This window comes from Anastrepha obliqua, chromosome 5 (genome assembly GCF_027943255.1).
Source record: "Anastrepha obliqua isolate idAnaObli1 chromosome 5, idAnaObli1_1.0, whole genome shotgun sequence".
Lineage (NCBI taxonomy): Eukaryota > Metazoa > Arthropoda > Insecta > Diptera > Tephritidae > Anastrepha > Anastrepha obliqua.
The window spans coordinates 95,487,482-95,508,185 of record NC_072896.1 but is presented as its reverse complement, the minus strand read 5'-3'; the positions used below and the strand labels follow the sequence as shown (position 1 = coordinate 95,508,185).

At 35.4% G+C, this 20,704-nt stretch overlaps 5 protein-coding genes across 5 annotated transcripts in view; 2 read left to right on the top strand and 3 right to left on the bottom strand.

Moving 5' to 3' along the window:
• The window catches only part of LOC129247767 (poly [ADP-ribose] polymerase tankyrase-1), a 29,344-nt gene extending 15,692 nt beyond the window's left edge, over window positions 1-13,652 (bottom strand). Inside the window, exons 1-2 of the mRNA XM_054887058.1 lie at window positions 13,629-13,652; window positions 13,284-13,542 (exon numbers count right to left, since the gene is read on the bottom strand). Of these exons, the coding sequence (XP_054743033.1) occupies window positions 13,284-13,326 (43 nt within the window). The 5' untranslated portion in view covers window positions 13,327-13,542; window positions 13,629-13,652. The remainder of the gene's footprint in view (window positions 1-13,283; window positions 13,543-13,628) is intronic.
• LOC129247769 (defensin-like) lies at window positions 5,405-6,064 on the bottom strand. Its single transcript, XM_054887060.1, has one exon. The coding sequence runs from the start codon at window positions 6,044-6,046 to the stop codon at window positions 5,546-5,548; it is 501 nt and encodes a 166-aa protein (XP_054743035.1). The 5' UTR covers window positions 6,047-6,064; the 3' UTR covers window positions 5,405-5,545.
• LOC129247768 (eukaryotic translation initiation factor 3 subunit H) lies at window positions 11,260-12,803 on the top strand. Its single transcript, XM_054887059.1, has 3 exons — window positions 11,260-11,379; window positions 11,633-12,310; window positions 12,382-12,803. Exons 1-3 carry the CDS (start codon window positions 11,302-11,304, stop codon window positions 12,637-12,639), a joined length of 1,014 nt encoding a protein of 337 aa, XP_054743034.1. The 5' UTR covers window positions 11,260-11,301; the 3' UTR covers window positions 12,640-12,803.
• A 1,532-nt stretch (window positions 13,653-15,184) lies between the features above and the next one.
• Window positions 15,185-16,226, top strand: LOC129247955 (gametocyte-specific factor 1). The gene has a single exon (XM_054887339.1). It carries the CDS (start codon window positions 15,309-15,311, stop codon window positions 15,558-15,560), a length of 252 nt encoding a protein of 83 aa, XP_054743314.1. The 5' UTR covers window positions 15,185-15,308; the 3' UTR covers window positions 15,561-16,226.
• LOC129247954 (UDP-galactose transporter senju) lies at window positions 15,874-19,657 on the bottom strand. The gene is made up of 4 exons (XM_054887338.1): window positions 19,265-19,657; window positions 19,069-19,186; window positions 18,798-18,984; window positions 15,874-17,100 (listed from the first exon to the last, which is right to left on the bottom strand). The coding sequence occupies exons 1-4, from the start codon at window positions 19,347-19,349 to the stop codon at window positions 16,336-16,338; spliced, it is 1,155 nt and encodes a 384-aa protein (XP_054743313.1). The 5' UTR covers window positions 19,350-19,657; the 3' UTR covers window positions 15,874-16,335.
• Between the last annotated feature and the right edge of the window lie 1,047 nt (window positions 19,658-20,704).

The following is a 20,704-nucleotide window of genomic DNA, read 5'->3' as shown; positions in this document are numbered from 1 at the left end:
TCAGGTAGAAAACAACCTCGCCAATGAACGCAATGAAATTCCTGCGACTGCAGACGTTGTGCATGCAAGTGATTTAAGAAATAACTACTTTTTTCAGACACTCTTTTCCTCCAACAAAAGATATTTTAGTTAACTCATAAACGGACAGCTCAGAGTTCAAACTCAGTTATCAAAATCAATAAATTTGTTAGATGTTGATTATTTTATGCACAAAGCGTGGCAAAAATCCCAAATAGTGAAAAACTATCGCAGTAAAGCTGGTTTTCTGAAAACAGACATTCCTTATGACGGAAACGTTTCCAATCATAGAGGATGAGACTCCCTCTGGTGGCTGGGAGAGTTTCGAGATATAGAAGTTAAAAAGCAAGGCTGAAAGGATACCACCCTGCGGAACTTCTTGCTTTATTTTCCTCTGTTTAGAGAATAGGTCTCGAAATAGCACCGACGAATGACGACCACTCAGGTAGTTCGCTGTCCACCCCTTCAGCCTTGGCGGGAGTGTCGACTGTAAAAGATCATCTAGTACCGTGGTGTGGCTGACTGTGTCGAAAGCCTTTTTCAGGCACAACGCTACAGGGACAGACCTCTCGCAGGGGCGGTTTTGGTTGAGCCTGCGGTTAATCTGAGTGTTAATGACGTTGAGTGCTGTCATGGTACTGTGCACTCTTCGGAAATCATGCTGGTGTAAGACTGGGGTCAGGTGTTTGGGGTGTTGTAGAGTGGGTGTAGGAGGGCCTCAAGAGTCTTCACTACTCGGGAAAGGAGAGTTATCGGCCGATAAGAATCTCCTTGGTTGGGATCCCAGGTAAGAATCCCAGGTTTCAGTAGTGGGACCACTTTCACTGATATCCACTTGTCAGGAATTATTGGATCAATTTTTACTTGTAAGAATTTACAAGTGGGAAAAACAGCTGATTGCAAAGTAAAAATAAACACGAATTATTTGCGAATTGAGTAAAAATTCTAAATTTAAATAAAAATGGTGATTAAAATGGAGAAGGTAGTAATTATATTTTTAAAATTTATTAAGTTTATTTGAAGTCATATTTTAAATACAAATCGGCCAATGATATAGAGGAATGCAGATCTGAATGACAGCCTCCATCGAACACACCCTGAACACCGAGAAGGAGGAAGCTGGCGCTTTTTGCATGATAATGCATGATCTCGTCGATCCACTTTTGTGACTGATTTTTTGACTAGAAATCGCATTTTAACCATCAATCGCTCACCGTATTCGCCTGATATGGCTTCCTGTGACTTCTACCCATTCGGGAAATGGCATTTGGCCATGACAGGAAAACGTTTTGCGTTCGTAGAGGCCATCCAAAAGGCTTGTACTGAAGGTCATTCTGGTCAATGACTTGAAACACTCTTTCGAAAAGCTTTTAGATCGCGCAAAACAGTGTATCGAGGCCAAAGGGGTCTATTTTGAATAAATAAACTCGAAGTTATCAGAACAAAGCTGCTGTCGTTTCTATTTTAGCTCAGTCTTGTTTATTTTGGACCTCATCTTGTATGTATATAAGTATGTTAAAATGTTAGCTAAAACTATGGAAAATACTGCAAAACGGGCACAATACGCCGTACAGGCTAAAAGCGGCCATTTGAGAGATATCATATTCAAAAAGTGACGTCAACAAATCTACTTGAATCAAATAAAATGATTATTATCGTCAACATAAAAAAAATTGTGCTTTTCTTTGATTTAAAAAAAAAACACATGGGTCCGTCGAATATGGGCAACCATGTAGATGCATAGACATGGAAGCAAGAAAATATGAAGAAAGCTGTGATTTCCACAACAATACAATTGCTACTGGAAAGCCCTTTATCTGACAGCGATGATGAAATGGTACACATTATTGTGGACAAAATAAAATCAAAACCAAACCTCATTATTCTGCATTTTATTTATTTTTTTTTTATTTATTTATTTATTTATTTTTTTTTATTTATTTATTTATTTATTTATTTTTTTTTTTGTATTTAATACGAGGCAGCTCAACTGAAAAAAACATAAATTTTTGTGATTTTACCCGCCAAGAATTTAATCAGCTGTTTATAAAACTTGCAAATTGTTACTAGTTTTGCGTTGATGTACTTTTTTTACACTTTTCTTTTTGAGAGCGAATTCACGAAAATTAAGTTACTGGATAATTTTTACATGAACAGGCGATAAGTAGAGTTCGATTAAAGGATTTTTTTATTTCTAATATATGTTTTGATGAGATCATTTTCCAAATGATCCATTTTACTTAAGAAACGAATTGCATTATCCATAAGAAATTTATCACTCCGTTGTATTCTGCATTTTTGACGTGATAACGTCTTATAATTCGATTTAACAGGCTGCACGCACGAAAAAACGTTACCTTGCTCATTAGTGTTACCTTGCTCATTGCCGTTACCTTGCTCATGTGTCGTTACCTTGCTCATTGCCGTTACCTTGAATGAACTGCAAGCGAAAGCGCGGAACGAACGACAAAGCAAACAAAGCAAACGAACGGCAACGTTCGACATCTTGCTCTCTCCTACTTAAGTGAGCGTATATATGTATGTATATGCGCATATGTACATATGTATATAATATAAATTCACGTATTTGTATTTGCATATGCCTTCTTATTGATTATTATTAATTTGATTTACTTGAAGAATTTAAAATAAAACCAAGTTTGTTAATAATACCTGTTGTTTTAATGTTATTATTATTTTTTGACGTGATAACGTCTTATAATTCTATGTAGCCGGCTGCACGCACCAAAAAATGCGTCGTTATCTTGCTCATGCGTCGTTACCTTGCTTGAACAGCATGTTATGTTAAGTTATGTTATGTTATGTTATGTTATGTTATGTTATGTTATGTTATGTTATGTTATGTTATGTTATGTTATGTTATGTTATGTTATGTTATGTTATGTTATGTTATGTTATGTTATGTTATGTTATGTTATGTTATGTTATGTTATGTTATGTTATGTTATGTTATGTTATGTTATGTTATGTTATGTTATGTTATGTTATGTTATGTTATGTTATGTTATGTTATGTTATGTTATGTTATGTTATGTTATGTTATGTTATGTTATGTTATGTTATGTTATGTTATGTTATGTTATGTTATGTTATGTTATGTTATGTTATGTTATTTTATGTTATGTTATGTTATGTTATGTTATGTTATGTTATGTTATGTTATGTTATGTTATGTTATGTTATGTTATGTTATGTTATGTTATGTTATGTTATGTTTGGTTATGTTATGTTATGTTATGTTATGTTAATGTTAACTCATTCTCTATATCCATACAAAATATCTATCAAACAAATAAAATTAAAATTTTCTTTTGAAAAATGCAACTATTCAATCAGTATTTTCTTATGACGTTATCACGTTAAACTATCGTCAGTAAACCGACTTTACAGACAACCTCTTTTTATTAAGCATTTTGAGTGATATTTTTATTCTGAACCGATTTGCGCTACGAAATGGTTGAAGATTTACACGGCTGCAAAGTCTCGATAAATATGTACGTTAATCCAATAACGTGCAAAAACCTTTAAAGTGCAAGGAGAAAAGAACTGAGAAGGTGTGACCAATAACAGACCGTTATCCGGCTCTCAGCGAATTCGGCAGAATCAGTTGATAGGCTGGAGTAATTGGAATCACGAAGGTGTTTGTTTGCGAAAACACTAAGATTGTGTTAGTGAGATACGAAAAAAATCAACACAATGTCACTTCATTGCCGTCTGATTGAACGAGTGTGTGAATATGTGTCTGGATGAGTGCATGAATACATATGAAATGATCGTGTGGCAGCCGAAGTTCCCCTCACAATTTTCTCTTTCGCCAATAACTATGACCAACCATTGTAAATCTATCATCATTCCATAAAGTGAAATTTAAGTGAGTGCTTAGCTGTGATGAATTTTTAAACTAATTTATATTTATTGAAATCCATGGTGAAAATGGTAAATCTATCATCTTTGTATGAAATCACTTATGGCAGAGTTCAAGTTACTTTAAAACTTCACCATATTTAAACTTGCAGTGAAAAACAAACCCAATGACTTTTATTTTAATTGATATAAGTATGGTTAAATGGTTAAATCTTATATCAAACAAAACAATGAAATAAATAAATAATTGGTGCGTACACTTCTGTTAGGTGTTTGGCCGAGTTCCTCCTTCTATTTGTGCACAAACCTACAGTTTTAAGCCGCCTCCGAACGGTAAATGGTTTTTATGAGCAGTATTTTCATGGCAGAGCTACACCCGGAGGTGTGCCACTGCCATTGAGGGGCTATTAGAAAAACTTTTTTTGTTATTTGATGTTCATGCACGGAGATTCGAACCTACGCACTCCCGTATGCTAATCTTATCGTATCAAACAAACAATCCCTAATAACAGAATAAAAGGAAAAGGAGCCATAAATGCAGATATACCCACTTTTCCATCTCCGTGTGAGCGCCCAACGCAATAAAATTTGTATTACAGTTAAGGGGTTATAGGTAGTCGGAGTTTTCAAAAAATTGGATTTTGTTTTTTTTGCATTTTCTTAAAGTGTAATATTTTAAAAAAATATTTTGTGAAAATTTGAAGTGAATCCGACAAATACTTTTCGAGTTATTCAACAATTAACAAAGGGCGCTCGGGCGCTCCGGGGCGTTCGAGAGCAAGTAGCTAGCTAGTATGCTGAAAAATTAATACTGCACGTATGGAAGTGGCAGATAAGCGCGCTAACGATAACACTCGAGAAGGTATAATGCTACGAAGGCAACAGCAAAGCGATATTTTGGAAGCTGCTATGACGGCTGAAGAATTATTATATGGCCCAGAAATAGATGACAGAGGTAAGTAATTAAATAATTCGTATTTTTTAAACTGGTATTCACTATAAGTTGAAACCCGCTTGGTAGATTTCATAACATAAAAAACTCATGCTTGTTCGAATGCTTTTTTTCAAAAATTTCAATTTTTTTAAACAATTAATTTCGGTTTTTTTCTCGAAAATCTGAAAAATATTTCCTGAGGCCGCCATATTGTTAATTTTTGGGAAAAAAGCTTCGATCAGGCACAAGAGTATCTGTTAATAAAACTTGTTTCTCTTGTGCGATTGATTTTAGATGAATCTACAAGGACTTGTGATGATCACCGCAAGGGACTTGTGGAGAAACGGGCTCCACACAAACAGCGATAACTTTTACAATTATTAATTTTTTTTTTAAATTTTGCTAAAGTCAAGTCGAAACGTGATGTATTAATGCTATGTTTTTGTTTTTGTAAAATAAAGCAATTGACTAGCAAAAAAAATTATTGAAAATCATCATTTTTTCGGGAATCTGACTACCCCTAACCCCTTACGGGTATTTATTTAACTTAAAGTTGAAGCAACACAGTTTTGGATTTGTATCAAGCATTTTTTATTTATATAAACCAGATTGTATTTGCATACATACGAGTACATACAAATCCATTAAAGCACAGCTGAAGATTTCTACCAATGTTTTTCAACACTTCCGGCTTCCTACGACTCCGATTTAATCACGGCATACGCAGATAGATCTTCCGTTACAATAGCCTCCGCGGTGTCCCAACATAATGCAATGGGCAGCGCATAAAGTTTTGGACCAACCAGAAGCATCCATTAAATCGCAAGTAGCGCGCTTGCTGCGGCTATGCTGTTCTCCCATTTCTTGTGCCGGTTTCTCTTCAGGCATGGAAACGTGACTTTGAACGCTAACATCTCCAGACACCTGCATCTTCTGGAAAGCTTCAACCATAGCCTTAATCAACTCCTCTGCAACTGACTCGGGAACTTCAATGTGAGCGGTGGATTGAATGGATGCATCGATAACAATATTCTGGCTGCTCTCCTTGCTCTGTTCTGGTTTCTCTTCTGGCTTTTCGGCGGGAACTGAGTCAATGACAATAACATCGCCGACCTCAACCTCAACCGAATCGTCGACAGGAAGAGCTACGGTGGTGTGCAACAGCAAGCAGCTGCACAAGGCCAGTAAAATAATCGCGATGGTTTTCATGTTTTTGGAAATTTCACTTGTTGCAGACAAAAATGAAACTAATGCATTGGCAAGCGAGTCGAGGCTATTTAAACTCAATTGAAGTACGAAATGAAAACTGTCCTCTACTTGAGCACTAAAAGTCAAACGGATCTAGCCACCTCGAGTGCTGCCTTAATGTGGTCTGTAGCGATTAAGTGGTACTACATGTATGAAAGTTCGTAAGTACGCGGTCGCGTCTGGCTAAAAATCTCGTTAAGTTACTATGTATATATTCTAAACTATGTACTGCATATGGATATGTAAGTTATCTATATAAATTTATCTATATCGAAGAATTTGTTAAGCGCGTACTTAATAATAAACAAGTGTGATAATCATCATGTTAACCGTCGTAACTCATGCGCGAATACCTTCCGGTAGGTCCAGATTAGACGTTGCACAAATAATGCAACACCTCCCATACATGGAGTGGGCGGCTGAAGAGTAGAAACTGTTGAGTAAAGAAACACCAACTGTTTTACTGACCATCGACACTCACGAACGCCCAAGTTGACACTCACGACGATATGAGACGGGAACCAACAAATTTGATATCGCTTTCTTCGGATGCTTCTTTTGCTCCAAAAATCAGAGAAATGGAGACTATCAAAGACATAAAACCGCCATATGACATAAGTAGAAGATCCTGGATGCTGAAACCAATTTCGGTCAATAGACTCAAACGCAGCACGCGGCACAGAGACATAAGAAGACGAGGCTATAGTTTGAAGCTGGCTACAAATAAGGTGGACCCAGATGTGGGTGAATAGAACTGATCCACTTCATGCACGCCGTTGTGGACCCTCCCTAAGTAATGCAGAAAGTAGTTCCGGGAAAGGCGTCTGCCCAGAAGAGGAAGAGGGATTGTTTTAGGAGCCACACCACTCGACGGTCGCTATAAGTGCGAAAGCATATTGAACCCTACCTCACCAACCACAAAAAAAGTACCGGATTAGATGCCCAAAGTGGGCGCGAAATAAATTATCGAACATGTTTTTTTCTAATCGCGGTTGCCCTTGAAGGAATATGTCCTTTTTCAATCGGCAAACGTAATTTTCTTTCAAAATATTGAAATTTTCTTATTATAATGAAAAATGGTCGAAAGATACAAGTAGACTCAAGCGCTGATAGAAAAATTTAAAAATTTGTTGCACTAAAACGAATGAACATTGTAAAGTAAATGTAAGATCAGCGATTGAAATCGCGACAAAATGTGGGGGAAATGCAGCGCAAGATGCCTAACAGAAAGCACTGCATATAAAATACGCAATAAACTCAGATCGAGTCCACAACAACTAAACCCAAGAGGTCTGGGATTCTTTTTATCACAGCTTAATATTTTAAGGTAGAATTTAAAATGTCCAGAAAGTACTCGTATTTCCAAGAAAAAAGACTCCTAACGCTTGATTGAAAGAAAAGCGGTTCACAACTCGGCTTTTCTGTCTAAAGAAACACAGCGGGAGCTCCTAAACAGAACAAAAAAGGCTAAAAATTAAATAAAAAAAGAGGTTGTCTGTAAAGTCGGTTTACTGACGATAGTTTAACGTGATAACGTCATAAGAAAATACTAATTGAATGGTTGCATTTTTCAAAAGAAAATTTTAATTTGTTTTGTTTGATAGATATTTTGTATGGATATAGAGAATGAGTTAACATTAACATAACATAATATACTTTAACATAACATAACATAACATAACATAACATAACATAACATAACATAACATAACATAACATAACATAACATAACATAACATAACATAACATAACATAACATAACATAACATAACATAACGTAACATAACATAACATAACGTAACATAACATAACATAACATAACATAACATAACATAACATAACATAACATAACATAACATAACATAACATAACATAACATAACATAACATAACATAACATAACATAACATAACATAACATAACATAACATAACATAACATAACATAACATAACATATCATAACATAACATAACATAACATAACATCACATAACATAACATAACATAACATAGCATAACATAACATAACATAACATAACATAACATAACATATCATAACATAACATAATCACGTCAAAAAATAATAATAACATTAAAACAACAGGTATTATTAACAAACTTGGTTTTATTTTAAATTCTTCAAGTAAATCAAATTAATAATAATCAATAAGAAGGCATATGCAAATACAAATACGTGAATTTATATATGTACATATGCGCATATACATACACATATACGCTCACTTAAGTAGGAGAGAGCAAGATGTCGAACGTTGCCGTTCGTTTGCTTTGTTTGCTTTGTCGTTCGTTCCGCGCTTTCGCTTGCAGTTCATTCAAGGTAACGGCAATGAGCAAGGTAACGACATATGAGCAAGGTAACGGCAATGAGCAAGGTAACACTAATGAGCAAGGTAACGACACATTTTTTCGTGCGTGCAGCCTGTTAAATCGAATTATAAGACGTTATCACGTCAATAAATCTGGTTTTCCAATACCCCGTATTTGGGAAACCATAAGACTGTAAGATCGATAGACCATTTGTCCAGGCTGCGAAAACACGCGTTCGTTAGCCGGTTTTTTCGCTCTTTTAGCCGGCCGCATCCAAAAATTCTAGCAGCAGTGCACGAGTCTGGTACTACTCTAGAGGCAGTACGCATGCGAAAAACCTCTACTATTATGCTTGAAGCCTTCTCTTTCGAATGCGGGTCTTCTCTAACTCGCTTCCTAAATAAATCGCTACTGTAAATGAATAGTCTAGAACAAAAATCGAAGCTTACACAATAATAGCGGACAGCAGATACCTTCAGCTTTGTTTCGTGCAATGGCAGATTCCCGTGTAGCTTTGGTAAACTAATCATCCCTTTTTAGTAAATAAAAATTATAATTTGGAAATATAATATAAAAAATAATAATTTTTTACTAAAAAAAAAAACAAAAAATATTTTAAGTGTTGGAAATTTTTATTTTGACCTTTACGCCCTGGACATGGAAAGTCACAGATACCATATGCAATAGCCTACACACATTTATCAACAGATGTCTGCGCAGTATCAACCGCATATTTCGGCCAAGAGTTATCACCAACGAAAATCTTTTAAATATTTCAATGTGCAAGCCCATCGCAGCTGATATCAAAGAAAGGAAATGGCGTTGGATTGGGCACACCTTACGCCAAGAAGACAATGACATCGCAAAGATGGCCCTAGAATGGAATCCACAAGGCTCCAGAAGAAGAGGTCGACCACGAACAACTCGGATTCGATCAACATTCGCGGTATACCAATCAAGATGTTCCGGGCATGAAATTCGAAAAATTGCACAAGATCGCTCACGTTGGTCTGAGTTTGTTTTGCCCTATGCTCTGATTAAGAGCGATATTTCTTCATATAACTATATAAATAATTTCATGTACAAACTATTGTATTTATTGTTAATTTGACAAGAGATATCAAGGAATAAAAAAAAAGTGCCTTAACATTCATACATATACGAATATATACCCATAAATAACTAAGCTTTGTATCTCAAGGTTAGGAGTCTCAAATCAAAATACGGCGTAAACAAATCGTACAAGTGAACACTCAATACTTAATAAGAAATACTTGCGATAAAAGAGCTTACGATAAGTTATTGAGTGATAGCATTTTTTTTTTTTTTTTGTGGAACAACATCAAGACGCACACCACTAATAGGAGTGGAGCTCGGCCAAGCACCCAAAACAAAAGGGTGTACGCGCGTGTATATATATATATAAGAGTTTGGTATTTGGTAGGTAAAATGGAATACAAAAGCGATATAAAAATATTTGGTACAATGCTCGGTAGCATTCCAAAAACTTTGTAAAAGCAAAGGAAATTTATGATATTTTGACTGGAGTTTTGGGTTTCAGAAAGCTTGTGCACAATGGGTGCCGTATTCGCTAACAATGGAACAAAAACACATTCGAATGAACTTTCTTAGCAACATTTAGAACGTTTTGAAACGGATAAACTGGATTTTATGCGTCTAAATCAGAACAAGAGGCTAAAGAGTGGTGTGAACCTGGTTCTTCGGCTCCGAAAGGAGTTCGTGTCTAGAAATCGGCCAAGAAGGTGTTAGAACCAGTTTTTAGGGATGCGAAAGTAATTTTGTTTGTGGATGACTTTCAAACGGGTAAAACAATAAATTCTGAATATTATTGTAACCAGCTGAAGGAAATTAAAGTTCGACTTGTTGGAGCGCCCTCTTAGGCGAAAGCAATGGAAGCAACTAAACGCAAACGAACTGCATTTGGAGGCTTTATAATAATTTGTGCTTTCATAATTTTACACACATCACTTCGTGTTCATTAGTTTTAATTTCACAAATCACAATATTACCAAGTCACTCACTGAATTTTCACAAACATGTAGTTTTTCCTACTTTTGCTTGTTTTGTATCGGAAAGGGAGCTGACGTCAGACTTGTCAAAATGCGGAGGAGCAAACAAATAAGATTATCTATGCAAATAAGTATATACAGAGGAATAAAAAGAAGCTGACACCAACGGGTTTTCGACTGTCTCTTCTTTTTAAACTGGAAATTCTTCAACATATTTACGTAAATGTGATTTTCCTGAACAATTTTACAAAAACTAAAAGTTCATACAAATTTTTAATAAAAAAATTAAATAAATGTTTGGAATGACGAATCCAAGATTTGTGGCTGAACGTGGCCGAAACCGCAAGTCTTGATGGCAAAATATTCACTTAAAGCTTGATTTCAAGATTTTAAAATTACTTTCTTCTCATTCTAAATTTAAAAACCCTATTAGAAAGAACCTTAGTTGTCCATCACAGAGTTACACGGATTTTATTTCAATAATTGTAAAAATTTATGTTTAACTTTTTTATAACTATCGGCCATTTACTCTAAAAGCAAAGTAGGTTCCTAAAATTTCTGTCGATTTTACAAACAGAAAAAAATTATATGAATAGGAAATTGGCTTTTTTATGAATTACTCGGTTTAAAGTTTATTGCGATTTCCGCTTTTACCGATATATAGTATAAAAAAACGTATAAAACGGGGTAATTCTGCTCAATTAGTAAGCAATGAGGACCGCTTATAATATATACTACGAAAAGCTATGGCATCTCTTTAAACCCATACTCTAAATTTGGCATCACTTTTCTTTGTCACATATCAATCGCAGCCAACTTAGTGACAAAGCTATATACTTTCTTTTGCATTTGACGTAAAAATGGCAAATCGTGGTGGTAATCGTGCTCGTCAAGAAGAAGTGGATAATACCATTAATTATGTACAATGTGACGGCTTGGTGAGTAATAATTGAACTGGAGGCTATTTTTGGCTTAATTCGCTTAAAATTACCTTAGGAAACGCTCCTGTGTTAGCAAGAAACAACGTGAAAATTCGTCGATTGCGGCAGCAGTTGTCAGAATTTCACACGTTTACCTTTTTACGGGCGGTGACAGAGCGCCTAGTGTTGCCAATTGTGTGCAGCAATTTGTTTTGTTTTTGCAATATCACAATAGTGCAGTTATTAATGTATGCATTTTATTTATTTTAAGGCTGTGATGAAAATGGTTAAGCATTGCCATGAAGAGTCAAGCAATATGGATCTGGCGCAGGGCGCTTTGCTTGGTTTGATCGTTGACAAGTGTTTGGAGATCACCAATTGCTTCCCCTTCCCAAAAAGCGGCGATGAGACAATGGACGAGGAAATGTATCAGTTAACCATGATGCGGCGTTTACGTCGTGTCAACGTTGATCATTTCCATGTTGGCTGGTATCAAAGCTCGGATGTGGGCAATTTCTTATCAATGGCCTTGCTCGAATCACAGTACCACTATCAGACAAGCATTGAAGAGTCGGTTGTAGTCATCTACGACACGCAAAAGTCGGGACGTGGTTTTCTCTGTCTGAAAGCTTATCGATTAACCCCACAGGCCATACAAATGTATAAAGATGGTGATTTTACACCTGAAGCTCTGCGCAACTTGAAGGTAGGCTACGAAAGCCTTTTCGTTGAAATACCAATCGTTATCAAGAATTCTCCACTCACCAATATAATGATGAGCGAATTGGGTGAAATGTTGCCAGAAGAGCAAGGCCAAAACTTTTTGGATTTGGGTACAGCTTCGGTGTTGGAAAATCACATGCGTTGTCTAATCGAACGTGTTGATGAGCTATACCAAGAATCGATACGATACAACAAATATCAACAAGTAGTGTTCAAACAAGAGACGGTAAGTGAATATTGCAAATGACACGTTTGAAGTCAATTTAAAAACTAATTTGCGCTAATATTTCGTTATAGGAGAAGCATCGTGCTTTGGCTAAGCAAGCTGCGGAGAATGTTTTGCGTAGTGCTAAGGGTGAGTCGCCCATTCCAGAAGAGGAGGTACTGAAGCAGTTCCGCCCTTTGCCTGTGCCGCCTAGACTCAATGCAACCATTACCTCGGGACAAATTAATACGTATTCACAGCATATATCACAATTTTGTTCGCAATCATTGGCCAAACTTTTTATCACACAATCTTTACAAAACGCCAAGGAGGCCAAGGATGCCAAATAGATGCAGATACTTCTTGAAATTTAGCAAAACTAAAATAACCATTGGCTATTGTATAAGCGAAAACGCATTTGGCAAATAAGTAGTAAGCAGCAGAAAATTAGTAAACTTGAAAAAATTAATATAGAGTTTGCGAAAATATACTTTAAACATAGAACAAAGCCCAATTTGGAGTTTTTTTTACCCTTAAACGTCTTTTTAAAAAATATAGCTAAATTATTCGTAATTTAATCAACCAAAATACGGAGGAAATGTTGATTGACAGGTCCTTCGCATGTGAACTAAAGTCGATCTTAGGCTACCAGAGCAACCTAAATTACTATGAAGCGCAGTACCATTGCAGCAAAAGTATATATGAAATGTTCAATGGTGTAGCGACTATGCGCTGGCTGATAATTTCGATTTGAATTTGATGCATAAGTATTCGCCACATATATACGAGGAATGCTGCTGGAGTGACAACATTTGGCCGGATGTAAGTCCTGGTGGTTCCTGTAACGAAGAACCGACTGTTGTGGGAACTTATATTTTAACGCCTCAAACCCCTGTTATTTAGTTCATAGTTGACGAAAAGTGGCAAATTGAGTTATGCCACTTTGGTGAATGTCCAGTTCTAGCATTTATTTTTGTTGCACTCAAATACATACCACTAAATATCCAACATTCGCTTGTTGTACAGCAGGTTAGCATATTAGTGGGTTGTTCCGTTTATTTTCAAACGGTTTAAATGAAAACCAAGTCTAGTTCATGTGGGATTAAGCTACTAGAAAGCTGATTTTTTTGCGATTTGATGGTTTGAATGACAAAGAATTTGTTGTTTGAATTTGTTCATTTGCTGTCATTCTCGTCGAAATTTTTGTTTACATTCCTCATAAATTAACAGCTATCTCACATTAAAGTTTATACCTATATTTAAAAAATATAACCAAATATTATATTAATATTAATTTTTATATGTAATTTGTGGATTATCATTAACAAATTTCAGGTACCTTTTTATTACTGCTTTTGTAGTTCGCGCATATTTTCTGAACAAAAAAATGTATTTAGTTTAAATTCTCCCTGCTTCAGCTATTTCGTACTCTTTTGTTTTGATTTTTGAAATTTCAAAAGCAAATTTGACGTCTTAATTAATTGTTAAATTATGCGGTGCTGCCACTGATTCATAAAATATTGCAACCATTCCCCTTGAATACCAAATCAATTACGGATGTTATAAATAAGTAACAAAATTTACTCTACCCGTAAAAATGAGAATAGGCATGTTCATCATCGGACAATTGCTTCCACAGGTTTGCATTCATAGGTATTACCTGACTAATTGAGAAATTTCCGCGTCTGCCAGTGGATCAAAAAAATGTTATCGGAAAGTATTACTAGTCACCTTCTATTCGCCACTACTCTGATCAAAAAGTTTGCATTTGAAACCAATAACAAAATTATCGAGCAAGATTCGCCCCTAGCAAGTATGGTTATACCTCAATGCGAATTGAGTAACATAACATCGTAAAACACTTACTTTATTTTCGTGATTTTGACAAGTCTGACGTCAGTTCCCCTTCCAATACAAAACAAATAAAAGAAATTTGTGAAAATTCAGTGAATGGTTTGGCACTATTTTTCTGTGCGTGCGAAACGTTGGCCAACTGAATAGTCGGTGTGGTGTGCGCAATTAGAGAAGCGTTTTGCCATCCAGTAGACGGCCGATAATTAGCAGAATTTTTAGTTTGATCGCAATCGCATATCGTTTACTTTGACTGACAATTTTTACTGCGCGACTAATAATTTTAGATCGACCTTTAGCAATCGAGATTGTGTATACATCACTTTTTATATGAATTTAAGTCTCTTATGGCCTCTGGTAACGCTCCAGCATGCTTGCCCAGCAGGCTTATATGTGTGCGTGTCGGGTGACACTCGTACTTGCTTCGTGTTACACATACTTGTTGTCGGCTTTTGCATGATGAAAATCAAAAATTTGAGATATTAGCGTCAAGCACGCGACACGCACACATATAAGCCTGCTGGACAAGTATGCTGGAGCGTCACCAGAGGCCATTACATGCGGCCCATGTTTTTCATTTTAAATTTCATATGTAGTTTATAATGACCAGTTTTAAAATTAATCTATTTTCTTAGCATTATTACTTCTTAGTGCATGCTGATTTACTTCCGTTTAATTATATATATATATATTATTTCCTAATTATATACATATATATAATAGGCGCGTACACCCTTTCTGACCGAGCTCGCCCTCCTATTTGTTGCGTATGTCTCGATGTTGTTCCACAAATTACTTTGCGTATATTAACAACGAGTGCTAGACCATCTGTAACAATTGCGTATTCTTTATTTGTGTTTTTTATTACTATTTAAAATGCAAAAATTATGTTTGTTGTAAAATAGAATGCCAATACTTGAATGCTAGTGGAGCCTTTCGACCAGGCGTACAACGCAGTCGTGCGATATCATTAAACGTTAGTGTGCAGCTTAAACCTTCTTGTATTGAAGTTGGCAGCACTAGCACTGGATTGCCGGTAACTTCATGACCTGGCAACTCTTGAACGAAATCATCTTGCATTTCAATGTAAAAGCGCGTTCTACATTAATTTCAATTTTTTGTTTGGGTATACATATTTCTATTATTTCCTAATTACTAAGACACGAAAATGAACGAAGAAGAATTTATTCTGTGCCCTTACAATAAGTCACATCAAATTATCCGTTATCGTATGCCGGGTCATATGATGAAGTGCCGCAAAAATTATCGTGGGCCGCCGCTGGACCAGTGCATGTACAATGCAACACATTTGGTGCCGATGGGAACAATGGATGAACATTTGGAATCTTGTCGCGACTATCATCAATTTCATAATACGGTGTTTGAGAAGTTGGCAGACAATTGCAGGCCAAACAAATAAGGAAAGAAAACACATGAAATGCGGGTTGGAAATGTCAGCAGCAATCGGATGGCGGCAATTTTTTTTTATATTAATGTACTGTAGGATTTTGAATTTTTATTTTTGACTTAAAACGCGTTACTATGTATAAACAATTGTAAGCTTATACTAGGTACAAATTATTTTTAAAAACATCCCCGAAATTTTGTGGATTAGCCAAAAATATTCAATGAATTGTTTTCTATAAATATCAGGAAATTAATGTTTTGAATTCCAACCATGACAAAGTTACGTTTGTCTAGATTTCCAAGTAAGTAATTACTGTTTGGTAACATTTTCGATTTTATTTTATTTATTTCGGTCAAACTCGTGTATGTACATATATCTTATTGTAGGATATTTATAAAAATACTTTCGAATATAATCTGTAGGTATATGACAAATCATAACTATCAGCCTATGAGATTTGATGTGAGACCAACTATATTTCGAATATACACTAGGATTCCAATACCCCAACATGTGCAGACGTAACGTCTAATTTCATTTAACAAATGTAGAACCGAACCTGAAATTTGTTTTTTTTTTTTGTTTGTAAAGTAGTTTTATACGCTGAACATTGTCGTAATAAAGCTTTATATACATATATATAATATAATAAAGAAAACTTAAGGTGATATTTTAATATCTTATGGTTTAATTTAAATGTACACTAACACTATCACTGGTCTCATTCGTTAGATTTAAGCCAGTGATTTGGGCCTTCAAATGCTGTCTACTACAACAATTCCACTCGCTACACTATATCCATTTCCAAATCCGTTTCATCATCGGAATTGAGCAGCATACGCTTATCTTGTGACGCTTCTCGCAGGCTAGTCAAAGGTCGAATTTTACCTGTATTCACAACGGGACTTTGCGAATATAAATAAATTGCAAACGATACGACCGCAATAGCCAGTGCTGTGTTAATATAAATTGGTATAGCGAAGAGAAAATAGCAGAGTACGGCGGTAAACATTAACTCTAAAGCGCTTGCAAAAGTTTTCACAATAGAATTCATGTATTTCAAAAAGAAGCTCGTGACTATACCGATGGCAGCATTGTTTACTATTATAATAATAACATTAAAACGCCAAATGGTGCGTAGACTCTGCGTTGTGAATGCGCCCACCAACTGGCCATTCACCAACAGTATTAAGGCATTACATACAATCGAATCAATATACATAAATACATTCTGCACGAATATGTTCACATCAACGCCTTTGTCCTTTAGCAAATATTCATTGTAGACGCCAGCGAGACAGGAAAATATCGTTTGTGCCAGTATAAGTAGAGCGCTAAGGCTGAGGTCGAAACCGTTCATATTTTTCCCGCTCACCTTCGGCGAAAAGGCGTTAGTCACATTTAGAGTGACCTGTTGCACTGCAGCAGCCTCACTATCATCATTTGTATCCCCATAGAATTTGTTCAAATCAATTTGCTTCAACATGCAACCGCAGGTGAGTAATAAAAGCGATATCCATTGACGGCAGGTCAAGTATTTTTTAAAAATTATCTAGAAATGATGGTATAATTAAAAGAAAATATTAACAGCCTGTATATACATATGTACATATTTTTAAGGTGTATTAATTTTATGGCAGTAATTCCCGACGTAGCCGAATGGGTTGGTGCGTGACTACCATTCGGGAGTGTATAGGTCCGAACCAGTGGCCATGAAACAGCAAATAATAGAATAAGTTTTCCCTAATATCGGCCGCCCCTCAACAGGTAATGGCAGAGCTCGATGAAAAAGCTCCTCATAAAAATATTTGCCATTCGGCATAAAACTAGTTGTGAAACAACAACAAGATCAAACACCTCGGCCAAACACCTTACAGAAGTGTAATTGTTTTTTTTTTTTATTAATTTTATGACGGTAATTCACTAATAAAATTTCTAATTTTCTGGTATTGGATATACCGAATGTTGTTAATCCGTGAATGCGCTATACATTGACAATAAATCATAAACTGGCTGTAAATTTTGATAAGATGTTAGTGGACTGTTGGCTAGCAGAGATGATAGCTAGATGACTTGCCTTAAGGGGGAAGTCTACTGTGACAAGGGAAAAAACAGGCTTATTTTTCGGATTTTATTTCTAACAAAATATTGCTCGTACATAAAATCTATTTAAACTCTTATCTTTATTATATATTTAAGTTTTTGAAAAAAAAATTTTAAGTCAAAATATTCAAAATGGCCGCTGTGGCACTTCTGCAAGCGCAGGTCCGCTTTTCTTACGGTGTACACGATATCTCGAGTTCTGATAAATGAATCAGCTTAAAAATTTAATTATATATTCTCTGTAATAGTGTCTCTCGTCTGACATAGGATTTTTTTGATATCGTTATTTGTTAAATTGTTATAAACAATAGTAACATCAATTTTAGGCAAAAAAAAAGAAAAAAAATTTCAAGAGAGTTTAAATAGATTTTATGTACGAGCAATATTTTGTTAGAAATAAAATCCGGAAAATAAGCCTGTTTTTTCCCTTGTCACAGTAGACTTCCCCCTTAATAAAGGGAAATAAGTTAGACTACTTTTCTTATCCCAATACAATTCATAACTGAGATTTGACGCTCTATGCATGAAATTGTGCCGTTTCTAGACCAACATCAGCAGCTTAAATTTTTTCAATTTGTTAACATTTCACGAGACTCATAAAATAGTATTCACACAATAAATGTACTGCGTTAATGAGGCATCAAGATTAACACTCCGGATCTGGCCAGACTTTTTCGACTTTGGACGTGAATTTAGCATATTTCTATTATAGTTAACAATTTGAGCTTCTAGGTAGCTTCCTAAATAAAAAAAAATAATAATTTTCTGTCGATTTATGGATATAACCTTTTAAAAAGGTTCCTCGAATAGCACGAAAGAAGGTCGGACCCGGGTGCCCAATCGATGGATTTAAAAGAGGTGTCCAACGGAGGGTTAATAAACCATACTAATTATTTGAGGGTAAGCAAATAACATGAATGATTTTGATAAAACGTGTATGCATATAAAAGTACCATATTTATTGTATTCGCAAACACAGATGGTTTATCCAAAAGCTATGTGGAGTGTATGTATTTGTACAAAGTCTGCAACGGAAAATGCTTGCACACGTACATACATAAATAAAATATTTTGCGAATATTCCGAAAATCAATCTGCATAAATCAGTAATCGGAAAGTGGAAAATGTAAAAAGCTGTACACTAACCTGAAATAGTACCCCAGTAATCACAACACGTAGCTGCAACAGCAGATAATATGTAGTTGGATCGAATGTAGACAAGTTGACAAAAGCCAAGTTATTGTAGAGACAATAGAGAAACGCGGGCACAAAGTACAGCATCATGACATTGGAATCCTTTCGCACATCGCGTAGCAGACTGGTCAAATTTTTTCTGATTTATAGAAAACATATATATTAAGATACTTATTTATTTACCAACCGAAAATGGTAACGAATTCATAACGTCAATACTTACTCTCTGCAATATAAACTAGCAGAAACCAGCAGCTTCAGTACTTCGGTGAGTAAAACCACGGTCACCGTGTTATAGCTGTACGAGTTGTTGGCTTCCTGTGAAGCGGTTACGAAAATTCCTGTAATGTAATTTTAATACCCATGTAAATAACATAACATATAACATTCACTTCAACACCATTTTATCATAAACATACCCTGACCGATGAACAGCGATATGTAGAGCAAAAATATGACGAATGTGAGTTTTGTTGGAAAAAGTTCACGCCAATTTATGCTCATTTTTGAATTTTAGTGTAGCTCGGTACGAGTTACTGATTAAACAATACCAACTCCTTTAGTTTAACAGTATTCAACTTATCACGATTTCCGTAGTTGGTACTATGAAAGCACTTTTTTTCTACAAGCGCGGCGTCTTCGTGACAGCACAATTTAGTTTTGCTGATAACATTTTTTTTTTTCTCTTTCTCTGCCTAACTCATTTCCGTGTAGCTTTCAGACACTTTTTAACAACGGCTATTCATTTTATAATTGAGAAAATCAAAATTAATTAAAGTGCAAGCTAACTGAAACAGCTGATGTTTGGTGGAATGCTGCCAAGCTTACAATATTTTTTTGTGTGGGTGTTGCATAGTGCTGCCAAGCATTTAGAACTGAAAAGCCTTTATTTTGGCTATTGAGAAAGAATTTGAATGAAATGAGATTCTATTAGAATACATTTTATAAGTCTCATTTATATTTTATTTTAATAATTTTAAAGACCAAGTCATCTGTATGAGCTCAATGAAATGTGCTTTTGCAGAGTTGAGCGTGAAGTACGGTGGCTCACAGCCAAAATGATGCAACAATGACATATGGAAATATTAAGTTAAAATCTTGTAAATATATTACTTCAAAATTATTATGTTTCTTTCTATTCTTTTTTAATTTCATATAGTCATGTATTTTGGTTAAAAAAATGATATTGTTCAAATGCAACAAAATGAAGCATGATAAATAAATGATGCACCCGCATTTACAGTCACTTTTGACATAGCAATGGTCAATTTTAAATGCGCAGCGATTGATATTAGTGCTTGGAAATGAAACAATCACATTTAACACCCTTTGGGGAACAACATCAAGACGCACGCCACAAATAGGAGAAGGAACTCGGCCAAACACCGAACAGAAGTCTACGCGCCAAGTATTTAATTATTTATTTAACATTAAAAATATAATACCAAGCCATCAATTCGGATTTAAACGACAGCATTCAACTGTGCAACAAGTCTACGGAGTTATAAACAAAATATTAAAAGATATGAAAAATAAAAGGTTCTGCATAGCTGTCTACCTGGATATTGCAAAAGCTTTTGACAGGGCTTTGTGGCATAAGGGACTGCTGCATAAGCTCAGCCAAATATTACCACGGAATCACTTCACCATTCTCAAAAGTTATCTGGAAAATCGACATTTTTTTATAAAGTTCGAACACGAATGCTCAAGCATGATGCAAATGACGGCAGGTATACCCCAAGGTAGTGTCCTAGGGCCTCTATTGTACCTGATATTTACAGCAGATATACCGATCCCAACAACAAAAAATTGCATGATAGCCACATTCGCGGATGACGCGGTTTTAATGGCATCGGATA

Coding starts and splice junctions, on each gene's coding strand:
- LOC129247769 (XM_054887060.1), bottom strand. CDS start 6,046: ATGAAAACCATCGCGATTATTTTACTGGCCTTGTGCAGCTGCTTGCTG.
- LOC129247768 (XM_054887059.1), top strand. CDS start 11,302: ATGGCAAATCGTGGTGGTAATCGTGCTCGTCAAGAAGAAGTGGATAAT. Junction 11,380..11,632: donor ATGTACAATGTGACGGCTTG/GTGAGTAATAAT, acceptor ATTTATTTTAAG/GCTGTGATGAAAATGGTTAA. Junction 12,311..12,381: donor TAGTGTTCAAACAAGAGACG/GTAAGTGAATAT, acceptor ATTTCGTTATAG/GAGAAGCATCGTGCTTTGGC.
- LOC129247955 (XM_054887339.1), top strand. CDS start 15,309: ATGAACGAAGAAGAATTTATTCTGTGCCCTTACAATAAGTCACATCAA.
- LOC129247954 (XM_054887338.1), bottom strand. CDS start 19,349: ATGAGCATAAATTGGCGTGAACTTTTTCCAACAAAACTCACATTCGTC. Junction 18,985..19,068: donor GCTAGTTTATATTGCAGAGA/GTAAGTATTGAC, acceptor TCTATAAATCAG/AAAAAATTTGACCAGTCTGC. Junction 17,101..18,797: donor TTACTGGGGTACTATTTCAG/GTTAGTGTACAG, acceptor CATCATTTCTAG/ATAATTTTTAAAAAATACTT.